At 39.0% G+C, this 24778-nt stretch overlaps 1 protein-coding gene across 1 annotated transcript; it reads left to right on the top strand.

The window, feature by feature from the left end:
- The first annotated feature begins 18856 nt into the window (after positions 1 to 18856).
- LOC116723614 (protocadherin 8) lies at positions 18857 to 22630 on the top strand. The gene is made up of 3 exons (XM_032568646.1): positions 18857 to 21465; positions 21556 to 21754; positions 21944 to 22630. Exons 1-3 carry the CDS (start codon positions 19012 to 19014, stop codon positions 22255 to 22257), a joined length of 2967 nt encoding a protein of 988 aa, XP_032424537.1. The 5' UTR covers positions 18857 to 19011; the 3' UTR covers positions 22258 to 22630.
- The last annotated feature ends 2148 nt before the right edge of the window (positions 22631 to 24778 follow it).

The following is a 24778-nucleotide window of genomic DNA, read 5'->3' as shown; positions in this document are numbered from 1 at the left end:
TACTGTCTGTTTCGCAGATTTTCACTCGGTCCAGGCAGTCGCTGGTCTCTGTGTCCCCAAGGCACAGCTCTGCTCTGCACAAATCACTACACAAGAAAACAAAACAATAAAGTAGCCAGTGCTTGATGTCGGCCTCGTGCTTCTATGCATTAGCTACTGACCTGCTCAGCTTTTTGTTACTGAATCTATTTTATTGCTTTATGCCCTCACAACCTTTAAAACTAATTGTTACAACAAGCACTGAGAAGACTATAACAAGCTACCCCAGATTTTTTTTTTTTAGCCTGACTTTCAGCACGGAGCACTGTGTCAAATAAAAGCCTTCTACTAGGAACAAAAATTTAAATTCAATATTCAGTCGTTGCTTTTTATAACTCTGTAAAATGATGCAAAGGTATTTTTTTCTTTTCATGCATTGAGAGTTCTACACTAACTGGTTGTGTCTCAGAAACAAGGTCCTCTTCACCTCAGGTTTTACATGTTGTACAACTGATCCACTTGACCGTAGAGATCGAGTAGGCTGCTCTTTGAAAAGGCTTGTCGATTAGCCAGAGACACACTGGAAGCACCACAAGTAATATCAATGCGAACTGTGAGAGACAAGCTCTAGTTCAATGTCAAAGCCAAACCTTGGTATTAATGATATTCAGTGAAATCCAGGGTCCTGACCACTGTTGTTTTATAAAAAAAAAAGTGAAATTAATATTAAGGCTACATTTTTCTTCACCAGCAGGTCTGTTTAATTAAAAAAAAATTAAAATCAACAATCCTGACCATAATTTGCCGCTCATAAAGCACAGTTGTGGAGTCACCTTCTAGCATGGACCGGTTATGCATGTATAAATATGGATACACATTTTACAAAATGTGATTGAATGGTGACCTGATCAGGGTGTACCCTGTCTTTTCCATCTCATCTGAAGGAAATTGAAGTCCATTTACAAATTGTCATTTTGGACACAATCAGAGATGGAAATAGACTGGGCACATGTGGTTTTCATGCTTGGTACTACAGTTGCCTTGCAGCAAACCGGTCCTGATTTCAGATACTGACCTGGTGTTTTTCTGCCTGGTGACCCCATCAATGCACGGAATCCAAGTCCCACAATCCAATAATATGACTGCTAGTTATTCTAAATTGCCCTCAAGTTAGAGTGTCTCTGTGCTAGGTTTTCTATTCTCTTTGTCTTTGTGTTGCTCTGTGATGTAATGGTGACCTGATAGGCACCAGGCCCCAAAGCTCTGTGAGGATATGTTGGCATGGACAATAAATGGATGTTTCATAAATTCATCATTATTCTTTTGCTCTGAGTCATAGCTAAGATGTGACTAGTCTAGTGTAATGTGCATTCCTAGAAAACATTGGGAAATTTGTCAAAAAAAAAAAACATTGCTAACATAGCTACTCTTTCATCTTTTGCTTGGTAATGATATTATGGGTAAAACAGTCATGTGTGACAAATCATTTGGTGTATAAAATCACACAGCTTTAGAATAGGACACTAAGTTGTGACTGAAAACAGTAAATTCACATTAAATTAATGGAACAAAATAAAATTCTTCTTTGAGAAAAACAACCACTACGCTAACTGTTGATGCTGGATTTGTGGGGCTTTCCTCCAGCATGAAGAGACTTGATAGAAGACATGACAGTCAAAAGCAACAGGGAGAAAAAATAAACCATAACATGTCACAATTTTACATTTCTTTGTTATTAAACTGATATACTTTGCAGGGACAGCCTCTCGATTAATGTAGCTGTTGAGGTTTTTTTTTATACAGATTGATAACAAAAGCACAAAGAGGTTATCAGTTTTAAAGGAACAGAGGGAAAAAAGCAACCTTCTTGAACTGTTTCTGGATTTTAGATTTAGCAAAAAGCACATGTTTTCTAAGCAAGTGTCTCCACTATTGTGTCCTCCTACCTGTATTTTCTGAGCACTGTCACAGCCTGTTACCTCAAAATCAACCAGAGAAGTCTCTTGTCAGGCCTAATCTTTTTCTCTGATTCTTCCTCATGTTCACTGTCTTTCTCTCTTGGAAGCTTGTTTCCACACAAACTGCTGCGCGCAGCTAGATGCCATGAAATCTCTGTAGTTTGCTTCGGCTGTGTGGACATGCTGTCAGTAGTGATGTGCCGAATCAAACTGACAGCTCAGATGTGGGGTGAAAAAAAAAAAAAAGACGTTAAAGATCATGTGGATAAAGGGGCCGATCATCCCCAGGTTTCGCTGGTTTAAAATATCTAGAAAATACTCAAATGGGATTGGACGAAAAGTTTGTATGAACTCATATCTGTGTGCTCTCTGATGTGTTCGCTTGTAGCTTTCGAAGTGCATGCAAATCTTCCCAACACCACCAGACACTTCAAATGAATTCTTCATTGGCCTGTCAAAATGCTTTTCCTCTCCCATCAACACCAGCAAGAGTCTATCGTGATCTTCTATGCAATGGCCTCATTGTGCGGGGCATCAAGTATTCTATGGCTCCATCTCCGGGTGTGCTGTGAACTGTGAATTTCAGATTCAGACAGCCCAGGGCCCAAGGCCATGAGCCGCCAGCACTGCTGAAGTACTCTGTTGCTTCACACATTTGAAATTGGCTGACATGTTTAAATTTGCCATACCTTTGCTCATCCTTGTGCGATTTCTACTGCAGAAACCACGCAAAGCTGAGTGACTGAAGACCTACATGTGTCAGGGCAATAAAGCGCTTCCCACCTCCTGTTTTAGTCCACATTTTCTGAACTGCCACACATGCACATTTTGATGAGATTTATAGTGTACACAGAGAAATACTGTTGGACACACCAGCTTGTAACATGGTAATCTCAAGAAAGGATGTTTGACGGAGAGTTTCGCCGTATTCAGCCACTGGATCCGATGGTGCGGTAATCCCTTAATATCTCACCAATAACTATTAAGGATTTAATGTCACTCCTGCTCCTCTGGGAGGGGGTTTGCTTGATTCACTCCAGTTTTTTCTCAGCTCAGGACACGGCGGAGATTGACTGAGCCTGTAAAACCTCAAAAGTCTTTTCTCACGGTTCACAGAATCAGCAGAGGCAGGATGTTCAGATCTTGTATACCAGAAAGTCAGGGTGACCATTTCCACCTAAGTTGGAAAATCCCTGTCAAACCAACCTCCTTTCACTTGCTTGGATGATATTTAAAAAACATGTGAGGATGAATCTTGTATTTACAAAATGCCCTGAGAAAGTATCCATACTTCTTTAATGTTTTTAAAATTTGTTGTCCCCATAAAATCACAAATCAAATATTTTTTGTGAGATGAACTAAGAAGAGTGTGATGTGCATATATTTAAACTCTTCTGATAGCCTTGAAAAAAGTATAATTCAATGACTCCTTTTAGGTGTCACTAAATGAGTAAGTTCTGTATAACTCAATCTGAAGCCTTTACAGAACTCACAGGTGTTTTGTAAATTTTGTAAAACTTAAAAAAAAAAAATCTCAGGAAGGATTATGGCAAAATTCAAACTTAAAATTTTTAAATAAGCTAGACCACCTAAATATACAGACAAGGAAAGGAGAATATTAATCTAAAATGCAGCCTAGAGCCAAAACCTCAGGTAAGACAATCTGTTGAGAAGACAATAATTAGTTGTGCACGCAACAAATCTGACCTTTCTGGAACAGTTGCAAGAATAAACTGCCGAAAGAAAGCCACATGAATTTTCAATTGCAGTTTATCACAAGTCATGTAGGACAGAGGTCTCTATCCAACACAATACTGATCTGCCTGTAGTTTACCACTGGATTACTGGCTAAAAATATAAATATGTAGAGCACTGACAGAACCCTATCACCCTGAACACACCTACCTACCTGATAATGACACAGGATTGTCACAGTTGTCTTGCTGTGGCAATCCTTTTCTTCTGCAGGAACAGGAAAGCTGCTCAAAGTTTATTGCAAGATGGAAGGAACTAAATATGGGACAAAGCTGGAAGAAAATGTAGTAGAGCAGATTAGAGGGCAACAATCCTAAGCATACAGCCAAAACTATAATGTCAATGTTTAGATCAAAGCATGATGTCTGTTGGGATAGACAGACACTAAAGTCCAGACCCAAAAACAACTGTGAATCTGCGGCACGTGAGACTTGAAAATTGGCTTTCATAGTTTCCATCCAATCTGACTGAGTTTGAGCATTTTGGCAAGATGGCAAATGGGAAAACATTTAGATTTTATAGATGTGCAAAACTGGTAGAGACAAAAATGTATGTCTATAATGTATTGACATTGACTGACTCCAAATGTATGCCACATGTTTCTGATAGAGCTTTGTTAAATGTTAAATGCATCAATTTTCTCTCAACAATTGGGTTCTACTTTCTCTTAGCCTGTCATACAAAATCTCATTGAGATGAATAAAAATATGTAGTTTTAATGTGAGAAAACATGACAAAAGCTTCAAGGAGTACAAATACTCCTCTGAAACACTGTTAAAATGCAACCTTAATATTCTCGACTGGAATTAAGTTTTTGTTTTTTTTTGCGATGTTGCTTTATTGCTGCTGATACACTGAATAAAGCATTTGCAATGCAAAGTGGTTGTAATCCAGACTCAGACGAAAGCCAGTTATAGTGTGAAAAAAAATGTGGATCACAGTAGGAGAGATGGATGAAAAAAATATCCTGCTTTTTTAAGGCCTCTCAAAACTTCCCCGGTTAATTTTTTATGGCCATACCTTTTAAGAGACACGTCAGTTTGATTTAACGTTCAGCTGACAGTTATTGGTTTTTGGTGTTTACCTCTTATCACTTCAGCAAACTGGGGAGGCCAATTTATACTCTGGATGCACATGAAGCAGCATCAAAAATTAAGATCTTGACGCCCTGGAAACATTATAAAAGCTTTCTGTAATGCAACTCTGTGTGTAATTGGTGATGCTCTTTCTCCAAGTGTGTGCGTGAGGACGATAGCGGGCTTGTTAAAATTTATCAGTATTTTTTTTTCTGTATTCTCACTTTAGAATGACAGACTGACACTTTTTTTTTCTTGCTACAGCCTCATCTACTCACTCAGTGGACCCCGGACAGTTTGCATCTGAATGATGAAAGTGCAGCATTTTCTATCTTTTTTCTTTCGTTTTTTTATTTTTTTTACTCCATTACTGATCCCCCAGAGTTTGCCTCTGTCAAGTTGGAGTTTTCATGATAAACAACCAGGCAGCAATAAGTGTTCGCTGACACATATTCTGGCACGTTTGATAAAGAAAATCTTTAAAATTGGGCTTACAGTGGAGAAATTGTCTCAAATGGTTCAAAGGATTTGAAGTGGAAGAAGAGAGGATTGATGTTTTTGCTGCAAGCCCCTGAGTAGAACTGGCCCAGGGTCTAATCAGAGAGCAACAACGCACCCCCACTCAGCACCCCCACTCCTTCCCCACAGCCACAGGATTTTCTCTCACTATTCAGAGGCTGATAGATGAGCCTCTCTTTGTATTTCAGCCATGCACTTTCTTAAATCTGAAAAGCCAATTCATCTTGGGCAAAAGCATAAGGAGGAGGGAGTCAGGGTAGAGGGGGGGGGACTTCAAAACTCATTTTTTTCGCTCCTTCCCAGCACTCAAATGTCATTCACAGCCTCCCTAAACACTTTGTCTCCCCTTCATTAATTGTCTCAGTGCCTCACACAAGTCACGTGCCTTGACTACAAGTGCAGAAGGAAGACAGATCTCGCCTCGGCCCGTCCCTCCAAGATAAATTAAAAATGTGATAAAGACACACAAAATGTCCTAAATTCTTACTGAATTTAGAAGCAACAACAATAGAGCAACAAACTTTCAGGAAACTCATTAAAAGAAGCACGGCAGACATGTTGCCATCTTAACAAGATTATGCCAAACTTCCATTTTGCAAAACCGCATTGGTATTTCATCACTTCCTACTTATATTTTGTAACCATCAACAAACTATTTTTACCTTTAAATCATTAAGTATCAATTTATTGTTCTTCATAGTTCAATAATTTCATTATTGTGATAAGTTATGAAGATGTTGAAATCTCATCTAAAACAGCAGTTAATCGCTCTACATTAACTGAAAGTTTAGTATTTTACCCAATTTTGTATTTAGTTTAGCCTGGATCTCTGTTTGAGCCAACAGACTCTCGCAAGATATGACAGATTATAAACCTTGATCAAACCAAAGTAACTGTGGCATAGTTTTATTTATTGAAGTCATATTATCATATTTCTTTTTAGTCAATGACTGAAAGACTGACTCAGCTTGAGTCAGTGGTTGTCAAAGCAGGTACAGAATGTTCTCTATAGCTGCTTATTCTGAGTGGTCATTGGGCAAGAAGCTCAGTAAACTGTGAGCTCAGGGCTCTTTTCCATTACAGTACCAGCACAAACACAGACAATTATCCCCCTTAAACACAATTTAAAGTGGAAATCAACCTAAGACACATGTTTCTTTAACTGACGAATATGTACTGTATATGGTAAAAGAAAAGCAATACATTTTCAAGAACTTCTTACTGTAGTGCAACACTGAAAATCACAAAGTATCTGCACTAAATTAACAGATGCTTTCTACCTGTTAAATGCTTAACAGAACTGATCGAACATGCTGACTAAATACTCAGAAATTCAGACTTCCAAATAGAATTTATGTCTGTGGTTATGTGAGTGAATAAAACATAACTCAATTCTCAACTCAATAACTCAACTCAATTGATGAGATTTACCTCATGAAATTGGGTGTTAATTTAATAAAAGAGACAAAGCTAAATAAAAATACTTTTTTTTTGCTAAAATGTGCATAGTAATGCTGTCCATCACCTCAGTCTTTGCTGTGCAATCTGCCATATCCTGCTGGCTTTTATTTGAGATGAATGCACAGTGCTAATTATGAAATAAGGTGACACTCATGTAGCATTTAGAATGTAAAAGACATTGTGAAGTGAGTCAATGTGTAACGATTTCTAAAACATCTCACAGATACACTACAAATATGAAGTGACTTACTTATGGCAAATATGATGCGTAGTAAATGAGAGCCAGTTTCAATAAACAGAAAACAAACAAGTATGCTGCTTTTATTCCTCTTGTCCACATGCAAACAAAATAACTTTCTGAAATGAATATCTATTTAAAAAAAAATAAAGCAAGATATTTTTCAATTATTAAAAACAATGACAAAACCAACAGCAGTTTTGACACATAGCTTATCACCCAGAGCACCATCACATTAAGACATGTAAAACATAAAACATCACAGAAATATTAAAAAATTTAAATGAAAAAAAAAGTGTCTTGTGGCAAATGGGTCATCATCCTTTAGATCAAGAAAATGGCTGCAACGGCAATATTCACGCAAGAACCGCCACTGGATCTGGCGACCTACTTCATCCATTCCCTCTATCGCTTTCTGAGCCTTTCTGAGTCTTTTCTACAGGCTTTTAAAAATCTGTTCAGTGCTTTACCAATCCTCAAAATGCATTATTACCAATGTTATATTAGTATCAGAGGGGTTTTTGATTTGTGCACCAGAGCCTGTGTAGAGACATGGTTTTTTTGGTTTTTTTTCCAATCAGAAAAAAAAAAATCTTGCAAAAAAACCCCCAAAAAACACTCTTAAAACTTCACAATATACAAGCAAAACCTGGGATTAATGGCACACAAAAAACTTTGCTGGGCTCGTGATGGACTGAATTAATCTTTCCCTTACAGGTACAGTGCTTTATAGACATCCAAGTAGTGCACCATGTCTACGCTTGCTGTCAAACCGAGTTCAAGCAGTTAGTGGGGGCAGACAAATAACCAGTGTAATAAATCATCCATTTTTCTCTGGTGGAGCATCAGAGAAGCTGCTGCACGGACAGGTTGTTTGAAGTTTAGGCACTTTCATTACACACGTCAACAACATGCGTAAAGTTTAATGGTCACGCAGTAAACTTGGGGGCAAATTTTGTTACACTTCATGTAGCAAACTAAAAGCCTATTTTTTTCTTCTTCCAAGAAGATTATTTGTCAGCCAGCGATGCAACATACATCGCAGTGTGTTTTTAATCTTGCAGCGTCTTGCAGTGCCCATGTGTTGAGGGAGAATGGGTGTCGGGTTTAATTAGCAAATTCTTACAGTGAATGTGGACACCTTGTTGACACATCCATTCCACATGAGCTATTGCTGATTCCTTTGAATGCAATTTACATAATTATACCTCATCCAACCCTCTGAAGCGCGTGCCTCAAACACCATGTTGCTCCCGGGAAAACCGCATGAGGGGGAAAAATACAGCCATATTAATGCTTGTGGCAAGAAAACACTAAACGCTGCAGTTCCGTTTCTCCATCTGCATTGTATGAGATGTGATGGCCTCGTTGCTTCACAGACGGGACCACACATACACACAGGCGCTCACGCGCACTGTGACGCGCACATGGATATAAGCTCACTCTTTACAGTTAAAGACACACACAAAGACAGAAAATCTCACTGCCTGGGAAAGATGACCTACATTTTGTCGATGCTCTGCACTTTCTGTACATATTTATGTTGATCTATTTTTCAAAAAATGCAAAACCTCATTCCAAAACATAAATCCTCATTTACATGTACAATGTTTGCAAATGAGACACAACACCAAGTGAGCAATGTCAACGCTTCCCCACAGAACAATAAAACTTGACGCTCCCCCAAAGCCAAGAACCAAATTTCCTCCTGAACCACGTCTTGCTCATCTAATAACTTTGTTTATGTCTGCTGTGTGACACGTCTGGAGAGACACCTTGAACAGTGGGATGCAGCTCTCAGTCCAAACATAAAGAGAGTAATGAAATATTCACCCGCCTTATTGTTTCCAAACTCCTCGAGAAGAATCAATAAAACATAACATAAGCTTCTCTCCGAGTTTAAGACTTCCAGTGGGCTTTCAAAGCCCCTTGTGACGTTACAGAGCCTTTCTTCTTGTGCAAAAAAAAAAAAAGGAAAGAAAAAAAATCACACCAGAGCTTTAGTTTGATGGTTGAATTAATCAGCAGAGACCATCTTCAGAACAAAAAGACATGATGTTGCCTTTGGGATCCAAGGCCATCTGAGATTTCACAGCATGTATTTAAAGGCGTGTTTTGAAGAATGCATCTCAACAGCTCGTAATAGGCTACGACAAGCTGTAGTGCCTCCCGTTTGTGGTTTGCAAAACATGGATCCCCCTCAACCCCCAGCAACATAATACAAATATTCTCTATTTTCTGAGTTAGTTAAACTGAAGAACTTCAAAGAGTTGTTAAAAATACATTTGACTCAAATAAAGTCGCAGTAAAACATGTTTTTACCCAACTTTCACATTGAGGTTAATGCATTGTGAAGCGTGTCCCTTCAGTACTTACAACAAGGAAGTTATACCGAACAAGGTCAACATTTGATGGCACCATTAGAAGACAAAGGATGCAGATAAATAGAAAGGGGCTGCGACCTTATTAGTATGTTATCTCAAGAGAGTCTGTTTTTCTTCTCACATATACAGGATAGTACTTTCCACACTTACTGGCTCTCCTGTAGAAAATGTGCATTATGCCTAGAAATAACATAATCTTTTGTTTCAGAAACAAAATCTCAGTGTAAATTTTCTTTATGTAAAATTTAATTTTTTTTATGTTTGACAAACTGATTATGTGTCAGGATAGAACAAACAAATGTAAGTGTGTACATTTTTTTAGCAAAATTGTTGGTGCCAACAAACATTTGTCTCCCAACATATTTTGTAAACTTTTCCATACAGCATAAAAACAAGGGGCTGCAGACAATTAAATGAGTATAAAATTTTTCTAACCACACTTAAAATTTTAAATCGACCACCTAAACATTTTCCTTAAACCAGTCAAACTCACTTTACCTATTGTCACTCATGAATCATTTCATGTTTTGCTCATCCATTTGCTTAGCTTTTATGTTGCAAGCTTCCACAACACTCTCAGAAAACACAAATAAGTTTATTTTGCTCTGGAAGTAGTTTGTCAAAAGATGTACATTTGGTGCACTCCTAATTAATACACTTTTTCAGAACAGTGTACATTTGGTCAATAGATTCTATCAGTGTTGGGGTTATATCAATAACAAACATTACCTGCTTGACCTGAGCAATGGCATTAAAAAAAAAGGAAAGTTACTATTAACCAGATAAACTATATTCAAATTGTCTTTTCCAGACTAGAAAAATGAAAACGATTGCGAAAATCAAGAATTACAGAGCAAAAGTACAGAAACGTATGTGATTATTTGGCCAACAGCAACAAATTGTAACCCAGAGTGTTTACTTTGAACCAAAAGTATCACTCTGATGACCGAGAACAATTTGAATGCAGCACAGACCAGCTTTGCATCCATGTGAGGTTTTTCTGACGCTGTTAGTTTTGAGGAAAAACTTCTTGGACTTAGCTTAAAATACACATGGCAGTGAAGGGATTTTAAAAATACATCATTAATTTTTAATGAACATTAAATCAAGTTGGACGGCTGGTTACTGATGGGGCTCCAGCTATGAGTGCTTACACTGGTTCCTGAACTTTTTAACAATGGCTCCACATCTGCAGTTTTTGCTTTACATCCATTAGGCGGTTATGTGTGGAAAGCCCAGAGATGACCTTAGATATACAATGGAGAAAGCCATGAGAATTGTTAATTTTATTTGCTTCTCTCCTTGTTCATAATAGCTCAGCAAAGGGAGAGTTCTGAGCCATTCTGACAAACACCATTGGGAGATCATGCCATTTCTCTGTAAATGCAAAAAACAAGAAATAACGAGCGTTTTTGCCAGTTTCTGGCAAACGTGCACTTTATGTGTGACCCTTTTGGACATCAGAGCACTCAGCGTCTAATACTGTAAGAGCAGGAAATGCTCATTGTCTATTTGACTAAGAGACTTTTAAGAGAAAAGTGACCAGATCTTATGTATGCTAAAATGTCGCACTTCCCCAAGTGACCAAGAGACCTGACCCAGATAAGCGGAAGAAAATGGATGAATGGATGAATGGATGGATGCCTTTGTTCTCTCTTAAATGTTTCAGACCATCAAATACATTTTATTTTCTCAAAACGGTGCCCAGAATAAATGCAAAACACAAAATTTAACTGGTTTCATTTATTAAGGGGAAAAAAAACAACCATCCAAACTCTGTGTGTGAAGTTACTTTCAGGAAATGAATTTGCAGGAATTAGCTCTGTTCAAATGAGAAAATTGTGTCAGCAAAGTTCACCAATTAACACATTTCTTCTCATTTTTTTTAAAGCACTGCAACAACTAATTAAAATTTCACAGAGGGTCATGTGGCAAACTATTTTCAAACAATGTGGAATTTTTACTCTTGCGTAGAATAAGCAAGCGGCTCGACGAATGTTATTAATTAGGGCGGATTTATTTTGGACAGGTTTTTGTGCTGATTACCTGCAGATTTAACTCGCCTAACTTCCCAGGGGGTAATGAGTATCTTAAAGAAGTCGACGGGAGCAACTCTTCCTAAAATGCAGTGAGAAGAGGAAATACAGACTTATAGAAAGAGAGAAAAGGCTAAAGCAAACGATCTCCCACCAGGGCAATATTCAGCTGAACTGAGCCCCACCACACAGTAATTTGCCTCTGATTCCTAATCTTTGTAAAAAGAATGCAAAGCTAAATGCCTTGCACAAATTCGCCCAATTGTGGCATTTCTTCAGGCACATTATAGACCAGAGTGATTAGAGAACTTAAAATGCAAAGGCATCCCTTGAAACTAAATGCATTTAGAATCCCATTAAATATGGAATTGTGTCTGTGGGCCAACACTAAATTTGAAATATCTTTCCCTGCCACATTTTTCCCCCCTCTTATGTTTCTTGTTTGCAGCTCGCATCCTTCACTCTCTCTGCGAATGTGTTTGAGGCTGTGAATAATTTGCCAGTAACTTTAATGGAAGTAGCTCTGCCCGGTGTAATTATATAACATTAATCACAAAATGTGGACATTTGTTGTGACTCATGATTCCGACAGTTGATTGCTTTTACTGTGAATAAATATAGTTATAAATTGCTACCTGCGAAAAGATGTAAATGCGGAGCCATTAATGCAAAATGTAGCCTGACTTCCTAGCCTTTCACTGCTGTCTTCTTCCTCTAGAGGAGGTGACCTTGAGTTCAGATATTGGAATAAAATTACATTCTGGTAGATGGGTAAAAATCTCAGATATCTGGCTGAAATGTGTTGTAATGAGCAGGAAATTCATCATTTCACAAAAAAAAAAATATTTTATGTTTTCTCTGAGCAAAGTAATTATGCACTTTATGTAAATGAAGCCATGGCAAATTAGAAATTCTGCACACCACAGTGAAAGCAACCATCTGCTAAATAGCCCTTTTCAACCATAAACATTTACTTATCATAAATTCACATTAACTCCTCCGTGTCCCAGTTGAAACAAATGCTGCATTGTAGTATCATAATCCATCTTCCACAACAGCCATTTGACCTGCTTTAATGCAATCCAAAGATAACCCGCCCACACTGAATCTACAATCACCTTCGTACTCATTAAGGAGAACTTCAGCCTGCAGAGCATGCGACTCTACACCATGTTAAAAGAGGCAATAACTGTGCAGCAGCAATTTCAATAAACAATGCTTCATAGTTTTCGGCTGCTTTCATTGCTCCATGAAATTACTTAATCTTACATACATCAAAGAGCTGCAGGCATGCTTTAGGAATAAAGGTAAATGCAATTTGAAAATGATGTTGGAACTCAGGATATATTTGAGTATGCTTATTGAAACAGCTCAGAATGGAGCCAGTTTAAAAGGCTTGTGCTCAGTAGCAAGTCACACCTTTGGACACTACACAGTGGAAAAAGAGACGTGTTTTGGTGAGTGCATAACAATCCCAGAACAAAAACAAACTACCTTGTAAAGTTTGGAAGAACTTTTTTTTTATACACAATGACATAAATCCACACCAAGATGGGCAAAAATACCACTCAGTGGAGAAGAATTCATTAATAACATAAAATATAAAAGAAACACTAAATGTCAGAATAGAGCTTAAAAATGTGCAAAAAATAGAGAATTACATTTTTGGAAACATGTCCTGTGATCTGATCAAAATTAAAATTAAATATAATGGCCATTGCTTTATCTGGAGGGGAAAACTTGTAAAGCTGAAAATAGTCTTAGGACAAAAGCGTGGTATCATATTGTTTGGGTGTTTTTCTGCAGAAATGACTGGTGTGCTTCTTAAAATAGAAGCTATAATCAACACAACATAATAAGTGCAAGAAGGCAGGCTTACAAAGTCATTTTGGATTGTTTATGACAAATTCCTGACCTCAGTCCTATAGATAATTTGTTGGCAGATTTGAGAAGGTGTGGCCAAAATGGCCTACAAACCTAATAAAGTTATGCCACTCTTGTCTAGAGAAATTGGCCAGACCTGCAAACAGATACACAAAATATCTGTTGAAATACCATTTAATCAGTTATGAAGGACCAATTTTAGTAAAGTTCTTTTTTTATCTTAAAAAATTTACCTCTCGTGATTCTCATCACTCTCTTTTGCCATTTTTTAAAGAGGCTATCGGTGGCAAGACTTTTTAGATTAAAGATCTCTTTCAATTCACTCTTTCATTCAAAAGAGTGAATTCTAAAACTGGAATCTGCTATGAAGCAATTCTCAAAATATACATTGCCTCTTACTTTTCATCCATGTGTAAAGCAGGCAGTTGTTTTTAAATTTTGGTCAAACTCCAAATGTCCAAATCGGAGAAACAAAAGGTGAATTAATTGTCTATAAGATCAGTGGATATGGACAATAGATAGATTGACATACAGATGAACATAAGATACATGAAATGAACCTTCATGCTTAGAAAAGTGTCTGGTAGGGTCTATTTATAGTGTCTCTAGTGATGAATCTGGAACGTAACATTTATAAAACATCAGTTTTCTGGATTTTAAACAACGGTATACTTCCTCAAAATGATGGTGGTGTGGTTGCTGTGTGGTTCATTCTTGAGTGTGAAGAATGAACATAGTTGAAGCTATTCATTTATGAATAAATCTTCATCCAAAATTTGCCCATGAAATTAGGTTAGTGATTTAAAGACCAAGAGGACAGGCTACTGAATTACATTTTATCTCAAAGGTAGATAAGCTTCTTCAGCAAGAGGAGGAACAAACAAGACCCCATCTACCCTCAGAATGCTAACACAGCAGATCCTTGGGATCAATTCAGTAGAGAGCTTATGTTTTCCATCTGACTTAGAAAAGCTAAAGAAACCCAGAGGGAGTAGTGTCCAGTTAATGAAGACATGATGGATGGATGGATGGATGGATGGATGGATGGATGGATGGATGGATGGATGGATGAATGGATGGATGGATGGATGGATGGATGGATGGATGGATGGATGGATGGATGGATGGATGGATGGATGGATGGATGGATGGATGGATGGATGGATGGATGGATGGATGGATGGATGGATGGATGGATGGATTTTCTTTAAAATCATTTTGCACCAATGTGATAAAACGTCTGTTAAAGAGTAATTAAACCTATATTTATTGCTTACCACAGCCCCCATTGTTTATTCACATTTTTATGCAATTATCCCAACATCCAGGCTCATCATTATTGGCATAACCGTTAACAGACAAGAGTTCCCATGCAGTGCTTCAATCTCAACAAGCTGTGGTCTATGTAACCACCTAATGAATCAGAATGAAAAAGGAGGAACAGATAGTTAGCTGTAAATAGTCAAGAGATGAATTGCTCTCAGTCTTCTTCCAGATGCTGAGTGAAAGATGAATTTCTCCCCATGCTTCTCAGAGATCCTCTTCTTGCTGCGGGAGCAGAACAAAGAGGTGTAAAAACATAATTATTCTGCAAAAACCTAATCCAATAAGGTGCACAGGGGACCTGACAGAACATCTTAAAAGAACAAACTTCCATGCACACATACTCGATGGAAACTAAATCAGATCCCGAGAGAAAATCGAAAGATTTGTTCTCTTGATTACTGCCAAAATTCAGTTTGCACAGCCAGTTCCTGATACCACATTTTGAACGAGAGTTGACTGGCATGTTTGCCAACACTTTACTGAGTCAATAGCACAGGGTTATCCTTCCGCAAATTCAACACTGGTGAACCTCATGATACTCTGCTGGAAAAGGTTTTGACTGAAGGCTGGAGTCTTTGGAGGACGTCTGAGGCTGCAGATTGCAGGTGGAGGGCTGTTGTATTCAACTTGAGCGGTTAAAAATGTGAGCAGAGTACAGTGAAATGTCAATTCGACTGCTGGATATGAACACTGTTGAAATAACAGGTTCTTGACTGAAGACCATGTGCATTAATATACCACTTTTATCTCCCTGTGTCCTTCCTGGTAGGCACAAGACTGTGGAAAGAGAGAGAGGGGGGATTTGATCCTTTTCAGCTGCACAATTATCGGTGAGGTCAGACACTGAAGTTGAGTGATAAGGTCTGTCACTCATCTGACACTCCATATTCATCCCAAAGCTGATGGAAGGGTTGGTGTGACAGATTTCTGCAGGTTAGAGTTCCTTAATGTGAAATATGAAAAAAGAAACACTTTTTTAATGCATTGCAGTTTGCCATCCTGAAAATGGAAAATCTCCCCTAAATATATTAATGGGTTTTTAATCACTTTGTTATTCAAACTGGATGCAAACAGCTCACTCTATCAGGGACACAAAGATCCTGCTTCTGAAACTAAAAAGCTGAGGAAATCAGGGGGAAAAAATACATGAAAACCTATTTGTGTGATTCTCCACACATTTTTTCACAAACATTATAATGTATTTTATGTGATGGAGCAACACAAAGAGGTTCATTATTGTAAAAAAGGGAAATAATAGAAGGTTTTCAAAATAATTTACAAATAAAAATCCAACTCTGTGAAGTCGACTTGTATTCAGCTTCTTTAATACTGTGCAAAATCACATTTTGCAGCAATTACAGCATCATGTTTTTCCCCATGTATCTCTAGCGGCTTTGCACATCTACTGTGGTCAAATAGGGTTGGGAAGCATCTTTGCAAACCAATTTTTGTATCTTGTCACAGATTCCTAGTGTGATTTAAGTCTGGACTTTGACTGGGTCATTCTAATACAATAATATGCTTTGATCTAAACTATTTCAGAATAGCTCTGGCTGTTTAGGGTCTTTTCAAACCTCTACAAGTTATTTCCCCCCCAGAATTGGCCCTTGTATATAGCCTCCAATAAACCCTGACCATCATCTATGTCTCTGCAAAAGAAAAGCATTCCCACAGGATGAATCTGCCATCACTGTGTTTCACAGCTACTATGGTGTGTTCAGGTGATGTGCCATGTCAAGAGATACCCATAAGTCATTTTATTCAAGTCCAAATAAAGACTTTGATGAGCAAGTGCAAGTCAAGGGTTGAGTCTTTTGTTCCCAGTCAGAGTCAAGTCTCTGATGATTGAAATAAAGATTTTCTCATCAAGAATCTCAAGAAAATACACTGCAGTTTGTGGTTCTAATGAGATGAAATATAGAAAAGTCCACATGCTCATTTGAGGCCTTGCACTTGTACAACACTTTGAAACCCAGAAGAATGTGATACCCAGATTAAATGTCCGAAAGACTAAAGGCTGTTTATTCCCAAAATATTCTGCAAGAAGCTGAGCCAATCAAAGTAAGACTAAGGCAGGACAAGAAAGGGAACAAACGGGTACTAAGAAGAACCAACTATTTAAGGGTGCTAATGAAAACCACACTGCAAGTATAATTAGAAACAGGATCAGGTGCACAAGAAGAGCAGAAAATAAGACTGACTGAATCAAATCTTGGCATATACTGAGCGATTAGAATAACATCATAGTAAAAAAATAAGAAGAAGAAAGAGACGATATAAAACACAAACAATCAAAGGTAAAAAGAAATACAATATTTACAAATATATATAAACTTAAAAAGATGTAGTGTATTTTTCAGTCCACACTCATATTATATTTGTAGACTTGTTTGGTATAGAGCATTAAATTACAATATTTATGTTAGCATGGATATCCAAACCAACCCAGAGAATTATACCTGAATTCATTCAGCAGCATCAGTTGCAACTTGATTTGTCAGGAGACATTTTCTGGGAGATTTGTCCCTTGAGGAATATGTTATTGTCAAGTTAACTAAGACCTCGCTCAGCTCCCCAAGAACAATTAATAGTCCCTGGAGTGCACACACACATATTAATATACAAAATGCACGCATCCGTATTTACAGGCAGCCTCAACAGACAATAAAACCTACATCAAAGGAACGGGGAAATAACTTCTGCTAAATAAATCGCTCACACTTTAATTGCTGCAGAAAGCAATAAATAAAGTGGCAGTGTATGTTCAAGGCGTATAAAGAAATGGAAAAGACACCCCTCAGATGGGAATCGTACTGAACACACCCTCAAATTATTGTCAGGAGGTCTTTTTCATGGGCAATAATAGACCATCTGTCAGATATGGCACAGTAATAGAGGACTCAAATACAAGACTCAACACAGTGGCATAAAATCAGTAATCCTCTACTGAAGTCCAAGGTCAGTTCACAAAAATCCAATCCAAACTAAAGTATCCAAAACAGAAGCAAGTCCAAAATACAAGCAGGGTAAAAAAAAAAATCACTGAAAGACAAAGTTATGATAAAGGGTGAAATGCTTGACACAAGGGATGAAGACAGCATGACAAACGAAAGCCACATGGGACGAGGTATAAATAAAAAAAACAACAAAGGAAGACAATGAGACCCAGGTGGAAAACATTAGGGTGGAGCAGACAGTGGTTCTGGAAAAAAATCTCAAGAAGTTGCCTGAAACAAAGGAAGAAATTAATGCACAAATAAAACAGAAAGTTCAAAAACAACACAGATTGTGTCAGTGTCTGTCTGCTAAATTTCAGTAAGATCATAGTTTTTGCAATGATTGTGTAAGCCATAAAATGTTTTATCTTTTATTTGAATTACTGATTTGTACCTTCATACAAACTGTAAGCACAACAGGCAATGAAGAATGGATGACAAAACTAGGCAAATGACATCTACTTATAAACATACTATCGGAAAATTGTTGGAAAATTGTAATGAACAGAGCAAAAGTATTAGCATCATAAGGAAAAAGAATTTCATCTGTAAGTTGGAAAACAATGGTTTGTCTAAAATTATGATTTTTTGTTTCAACAGGGTTTCCATTGTTCAAGCAAGGACATGCTATAACTGTTGACAAGCAAAAGTAGAAAAATGAACTCTTGACTAATTCTGCAGGGTTCCCTTCATCATTCTTGTGTTTAAGATTGTATTATTTCCATTAAAAGTTGTTTTCCTTCCACATAACCTTCCATACCTATGCGTGGATACAGCTGAACACCCAGCTTTTTCCCAACAACCAACGTCCTCTTGCTTTGTTGGAAGCGTGTCAATAATTACGTGGCAGTAACACTTTCATATCATTGGGTACTCACATAAATTTAAAGAAATAAAATAACATTTTTATTGATCTGAAGCAATTTTCCAGCACATTGATACTTAAATAAGCCTCATATCAGTTTCTTTTTTTTGGAATGAATAACCTAAATTAAATGACATTTCAATGATATTCTGATTTACTGAGATGCACCTGTTTATACAACAGAAGAAGTAAAAAAAATATATATACATTTTTCATATCATCATCTTTCTGTCCTTTTTTCCTGTTGTGCAAAGAAAGAATAAAGAGCTCGGAGCATTTTTTTTTTTTTACCCTGTGTGGATGTATTTTTAATTCTAAAGCGAGGGATTGGTCACACTTGGTCTCATTAGCATGAGGAGCCGTATAAACCCCGCCACTGCAGAATTTGGAGCTGTGTTGAAGGCGAGGCTGCGAGCATATCTGGCTGACTGGCTGCTGCGCGCACTGAAGGACTAACTTTCACTTTCAGCACAGTTCAGTTCGTAAAAGCGGAGCGCTGCATGGAGAGCTCGCTCCAGATGTGAACCGCACACAATGAGGCTACTCAGCGACGGGAAGACCTCTGCAAAGATGATTGTAACTTATTGGCACCGGTGGATTGTTATCGTCTATTTTCACCTTTCTTTATTCGCCTCTCGGACTGAGTCTGAGGGAAATACAGTGAGGTACCAGACCAGAGAGGAGGACGCACCGGGCACTGTCATCGGGAACCTGGCCAAGGACATGTCCTTGAGTGTGTCCCACTCCTCCAAGATCAATTTCAGGATGATGAAACAATTTAACGACTCCTTTATCCGGGTGAGAGAAAGCGACGGGCAACTCAGTGTCGGGGAGCGAATCGACAGGGAGCGAATCTGCAGGCACACTCCACAGTGTCTGATTACTTTTGACGTGGTTAATTTCTCCAAAGACCGCTACAAACTGATCCATGTCGAGGTGGAAATAAGGGACGTCAATGACAACTCTCCGGAGTTTCCAAACAGGGAGTCTTTGGTGGAGATCTCAGAGAACGCAGCGCTGGGGTCCCGGATCCCTCTGGACCCCGCTGTGGACGCTGATGTCGGGTCAAATTACATACAAAGCTATCAGATTTCTGTGAACAGTCACTTCACCATAGATGTGCTCCAAAGAGCGGATGGGGTTAAATATGCGGAGCTGATCCTGATGAAAGAGCTTGACAGGGAGACTCAGCCCTCATATAATATAGAGTTGGTGGCAAAAGACGGAGGGAGCCCCTACAGATCCGGGTCAACTAAGATAACTGTGAGAGTGACTGACTTTAACGACAACAGCCCAGTTTTCGACCAGAACAGCTTCTCAGTCAGCCTCCCAGAGGACGCGCCGGTTGGCACCGTGATCCTGGACCTGAACGCAGTGGATGCTGACGAGGGTCTGAACGGGGAGGTGGTCTACGGGTTCGGGAAGCAGGTTTCTCACGAGATCCGCGAACTTTTCCAAGTGGATAACAAATCGGGCCGCGTGACCCTCAGGAGTCCCGTGGACTTCGAGGATAAAAGCACCTACGAGATGGACGTGCAGGCCATCGATCTGGGCGCAAATCCGATCCCGTCCGTGTGCAAAATCATAATCCACGTCACGGACGTGAACGATAATGCCCCAGAGATCAGCATCACCCCGATGACCTCCATCGCAACGGGTGTTGCGTACATTAGCGAGGCGGCAGAAAAAGACAGCCTGGTGGCGCTCATCAGCACCCTGGACAGAGACTCTGGCGTTAACAGCCAAGTTCACTGCACTTTGTATGGCCACGATCACTTCAAACTCCGGCAGGCCCACGAGGACAGCTACATGATAGTCACAGCTGCCTCTCTGGACAGAGAGAGGATCAGTGAGTATAATTTAACAGTCATGGCTGAGGATTTCGGGTCACCCCCGTTGAGAAAAATCACCCAGTTCACCATCAGGCTGAGCGATGAGAACGATAACGCCCCCCACTTTGCGAGGGCCGTTTATGAGGTGTCAGTGGTGGAAAACAACGCCCCAGGCGCCTACATCACTACAGCGGAGGCCAGCGACGTGGATCTGGGTAACAACGGGAAGATCACCTACAGGCTTGTGGACAGTGTCATCATGGGGTCCCCAGTGAACACCTTTGTGTCTCTCAACTCTGTGTCTGGCTCCATATATGCGCTGAGGAGCTTCAATTATGAAGTGATGAAACAGCTGGATGTACATATTCAGGCTAGCGATGGGGGGTCACCCCAACTGCAGAGCACAGCCATCATCAGGTTAAAAATAGTTGATCAAAATGACAACCAGCCTTATATTGTAGAGCCTCCACTCTACAAGGGGTCGGCTGAGATTTTCCTGCCCAGAGATGCACCTGCAGGTTACTTGGTGACTCAGATCAGGGCCAGTGATGCTGATGAGGGCATTAATTCACAGCTGTCCTTTAAGATTACAGATGGGGGGCACTTAGGATTCTCCATCAACAAGGACACTGGAAAGGTGCTAGTGAATCGAAAGCTCACGTATGACCTCACGGACAGTGTTAAAGTCACGGTGGCGGTCAGTGATAATGGGTCCCCCCCTATGACGTCCACAGCCATGATTATTTTCAGTTTCATAGAAGGCACCCTGCCCAGTCAGCCTTCCTCAGCTCAAAATAGTAACGAGGAGCTCTTCGAGTGGGACATGTCCGTCGCCATAATCATTGTCCTGGCTGGAAGCTGCTCTGTTCTCCTGCTGGCTATCATTCTCATTGCAACCATCTGTAGCCGCAGGAAAAAGGAGACAAGCGAGGGGGGTTATGAAGAGAAAGCAGAAACACCCGATGTGGAGAAAGCTGAAAGTAGTCGTATGGATTCATTGATCGTCAATCACAAAGGCAAAGTATTTGATGCCCACCCATTTCCAGAGGGTCTGCCTCTGGCCAGCAGCAACACAACAGAGACCAGCAGTGAGGACAGCAGGCAGACAACAGGAATCTTTGAGCCAAACACCAGGCCAATAGAAGCTAAGTTAAAGGTAAGCAGATTTCCCCCCTACATTTAAAAATGATCACCTTATCTGTTTGAGCTTTTTGATTTAAAATGAATGTGTTTTACATATTTACAGGGTTATTCCACACTGCCAGGGTATGGGAAAGAAACTGTGAGGCCTATAACAATATGGAAAGGCAACTCGTTCACGACTATCTCAGCGAGGGACCCCCAGATTAGCGGGAAAGACAGTGGGAAAGGGGACAGCGACTTCAACGACAGCGACTCTGACATCAGTGCAGACGTCCACAAAAAGGAATCACCACCATTGAACAGTGAGTGTCAGAGATAATCAAGCAATAAATGAATCAACCCACCACATCTAACTTGTATATTCATCAGTACTCAAGAGTTGTTATGATTGATTCAGATACAAACTAAATTTCAATTGAGTACCCTGGGTTCTTCTGTCCTCAAACATTCAGATGATCCATCAACTATTTGCTGTGTTTTCCCCTCCTCAGGTCTCTGGGCATGCACCAGTGAATGCAAAGTGCTAGGACACTCGGACCGCTGCTGGAGCCCATCAGCCAGTAGGCCTAATACAAGCTTGGCCTGCGGACCTCACCTGTCGACATTCTCCAAGACTGCCACGCTTCCCCGGGATGCCAGGAGGGAAAACTACTACCCGCCCCATATCCCTAAAACCAGTGGTCTGCAGAGCGTGTATGAAAAGGTCCAACACCAGGAGTTTGATTACATCCTTGTCGGTCCACCTACACCAGCCAGGATACAGGAAACGGATGAAATATCCATCCCTGAGTACACAAACTCTTAAAAGGACATGAAACGTGTCTAACACTGTAATTAAAAGACATTAAGTCTTTGTACTGTACAGATCTTTAATCCAAATTGACTCCATGTTGGATTGTTGACGTGTTCAGTAGTGTGTCGTGTATGTCCTTTGGCTCATATATGACTGTTCATTGTATCATGTGTAATATGCAAGATTTTTTAACGATAATATATTTTTCATAATGATTCAATGTAAAGAGGAATTTTATTATGACTTTTTAAAAGCATGTGTTACTATTTAAGGGCATGACGTTTGGACATTTAGGCCGAAAAATGGCCTCTCTACTGTGGAAAACAATCAGCCATGTTTGTGGTAGATTTTATCATGATGTTGCACAATAAAGAGTTAAAATCAACACTGTTTTGCTGTTCAATAGCAATTGAAATGTAAAAAAAAAATTGGGAGTTGTTTATAGTAATACAACCTCAATTAACCGCCTGTATGCAGTTTATTTGCCTCAAAGGCTTGTGAGCTGCAATAAATATAACGTAGTTCTAAACTGATAGTGAGCGAAAACCAATCTACTTGTCTTCTCGTTGTGAACAATGTGGCTTGTCTGCTGCTCCAATTTGCATGCAAATATGGCACTGCTGCTCAAATTCTCAAGCAATTGCATATTTTTCAAAGGTCAAAGAATCCCCTCACCTTGTGTGATTGCCTCCCAGCTTACCAATTATTCAAAAAATGTAATTTAATCTGTTCCTAAGCAACAGGAGCATAGCACATTTGAATCTCTTTTTTTTTTTTTTACTATTTTTTTCTTGCTTTTAGGTTATAATAAAGACAGAGAAACCTTGACCGTAAAACTTGAAATCAGAAAGCTCATAATTAAGCAAATGCTATGTCTCTCTTTCCTTCTTGTGTGTAACATATTCAGAATGTGTACTGTCTTCAGCCGGCTGTTTGAATAAATAAACCGAAGAATAATAATATTTACAAGTTTGACTACAGGTATAGTGCCAGTTTCCATTCCTGCTGACATTTTGGCAAACAACTTAAGGAAATATGCAGCAAGCACATAAAAAATGTATGACAAGGTAGTGCTTTTCACTTCTGCCTTTCTGCATAAATATCAGATAAAACTGAATCGCATTTTAACACAAATCTAAGTAGATTAATTTCCACGCAACTGAGACAAGATTACTAGTCAGTACTTTGCAGAAGTATTAATACCCTTGAAGTTTTTCACATTTTGTCATGAAAGAAACACAAATTTTGATGTGTTTTAGTGGGTATTAATGAGGTAGATCAACACAAAATAGAGCATATTTGTAAGGTAGGAAAATTATGTTTTTTTAGGGGTTTTGTTTGTAAATCAAAAATCTGAAAATTTGTTTAGACCCTTACAGTAATACTCCTATATGAAATCTTGTGTGACCAGTTGCTTGTTTAGTTAATTTAATGTGTGCACTTTAATCTCAGTAGAAATACATTTTGGGAGTTGTTGTGGATCATTAGCAAACAAACAACATAAAAGAGAGTTGATTTTGGTTTTTAGGAAAATTATGAATACATTGAACACCCTATGCAACATGGGAAAAGAACTGGATGAGGTGGACTATAGATGTGTTCTCCTGACTGGTAATGGAAATACCTCAGTGATCCTGCCTACCAAATTGGAGTGAGCAGACTGTATTTCTTGAGGAAGCTTAGGTCCCTTATTCTTTGCAGCAGAGTGTTGGATTTCTTCAGAGGCTGTTCTAGAGAGTTTAATCTCATCTTTAGCCATCTGTTGGGGAAGCAGCATCGGAACCAGTGACTTTAAAAAAAAGCCAAACAAAGAAGAGCAGCCCTGTTTTGTGGACGGAACAGAGACAACATAGTATTTTATTCATCCACTGAAAAGAAGGATTATTTTTCTGTAAACCTATGAAGTCCACCTAGACTGACAAGATAAGGTGTCCATTTAATGCTTCTCAGAGCATTAATCAGAGAATTAGCCAAGAGCAGACGGTAACTCTGGAGGAGCTGCAGATTTTCAGACACAAATCTGTTGTAAGTACTATTGGTCAAACACTCCACAAATATGGTAGTGGATTCATGATGTGGGGATGGTTTTTTCAGCAGGAACAATGAAGCTGGGCAGAATGGGGAGACAGATGGATGAAGCTAACCATGAAAAAATCCTGAAAAATAATTTGTTAGAGGTTTGTGTTACTCGAAAAGTGCTCAAAAAGATGTGCAAGTATAATTGAACTGGAATTCTCTTTGGTGACAGTATGCTGAATCCTTGATGTACAAAGAAGCATTATTGCAGGTCCTTCCTTGCAGCTGTCAGACTCCACAATCCTCACTTTGTTTAACAAACTTCACAGTAGTGTACAGTCTTGCTGTTTACACATTTCTTTACTTTTTCTGAATAGTCTGTTGTTATTAATTAGTGCAAATATAAATGCACAATCTGTCATTTTGTTAAATTCCACAATTTTCCTTAACAGATATACAGTATATATATATATATATATATATATATATATACAGTATTTATACTGTATATATATGT

The sequence above is a fragment of the Xiphophorus hellerii genome, chromosome 7 (assembly GCF_003331165.1).
Source record: "Xiphophorus hellerii strain 12219 chromosome 7, Xiphophorus_hellerii-4.1, whole genome shotgun sequence".
NCBI lineage: Eukaryota > Metazoa > Chordata > Actinopteri > Cyprinodontiformes > Poeciliidae > Xiphophorus > Xiphophorus hellerii.
The sequence above is the reverse complement of the archived record's forward strand: the minus strand, read 5'-3'. Positions and strand labels throughout refer to the sequence as shown.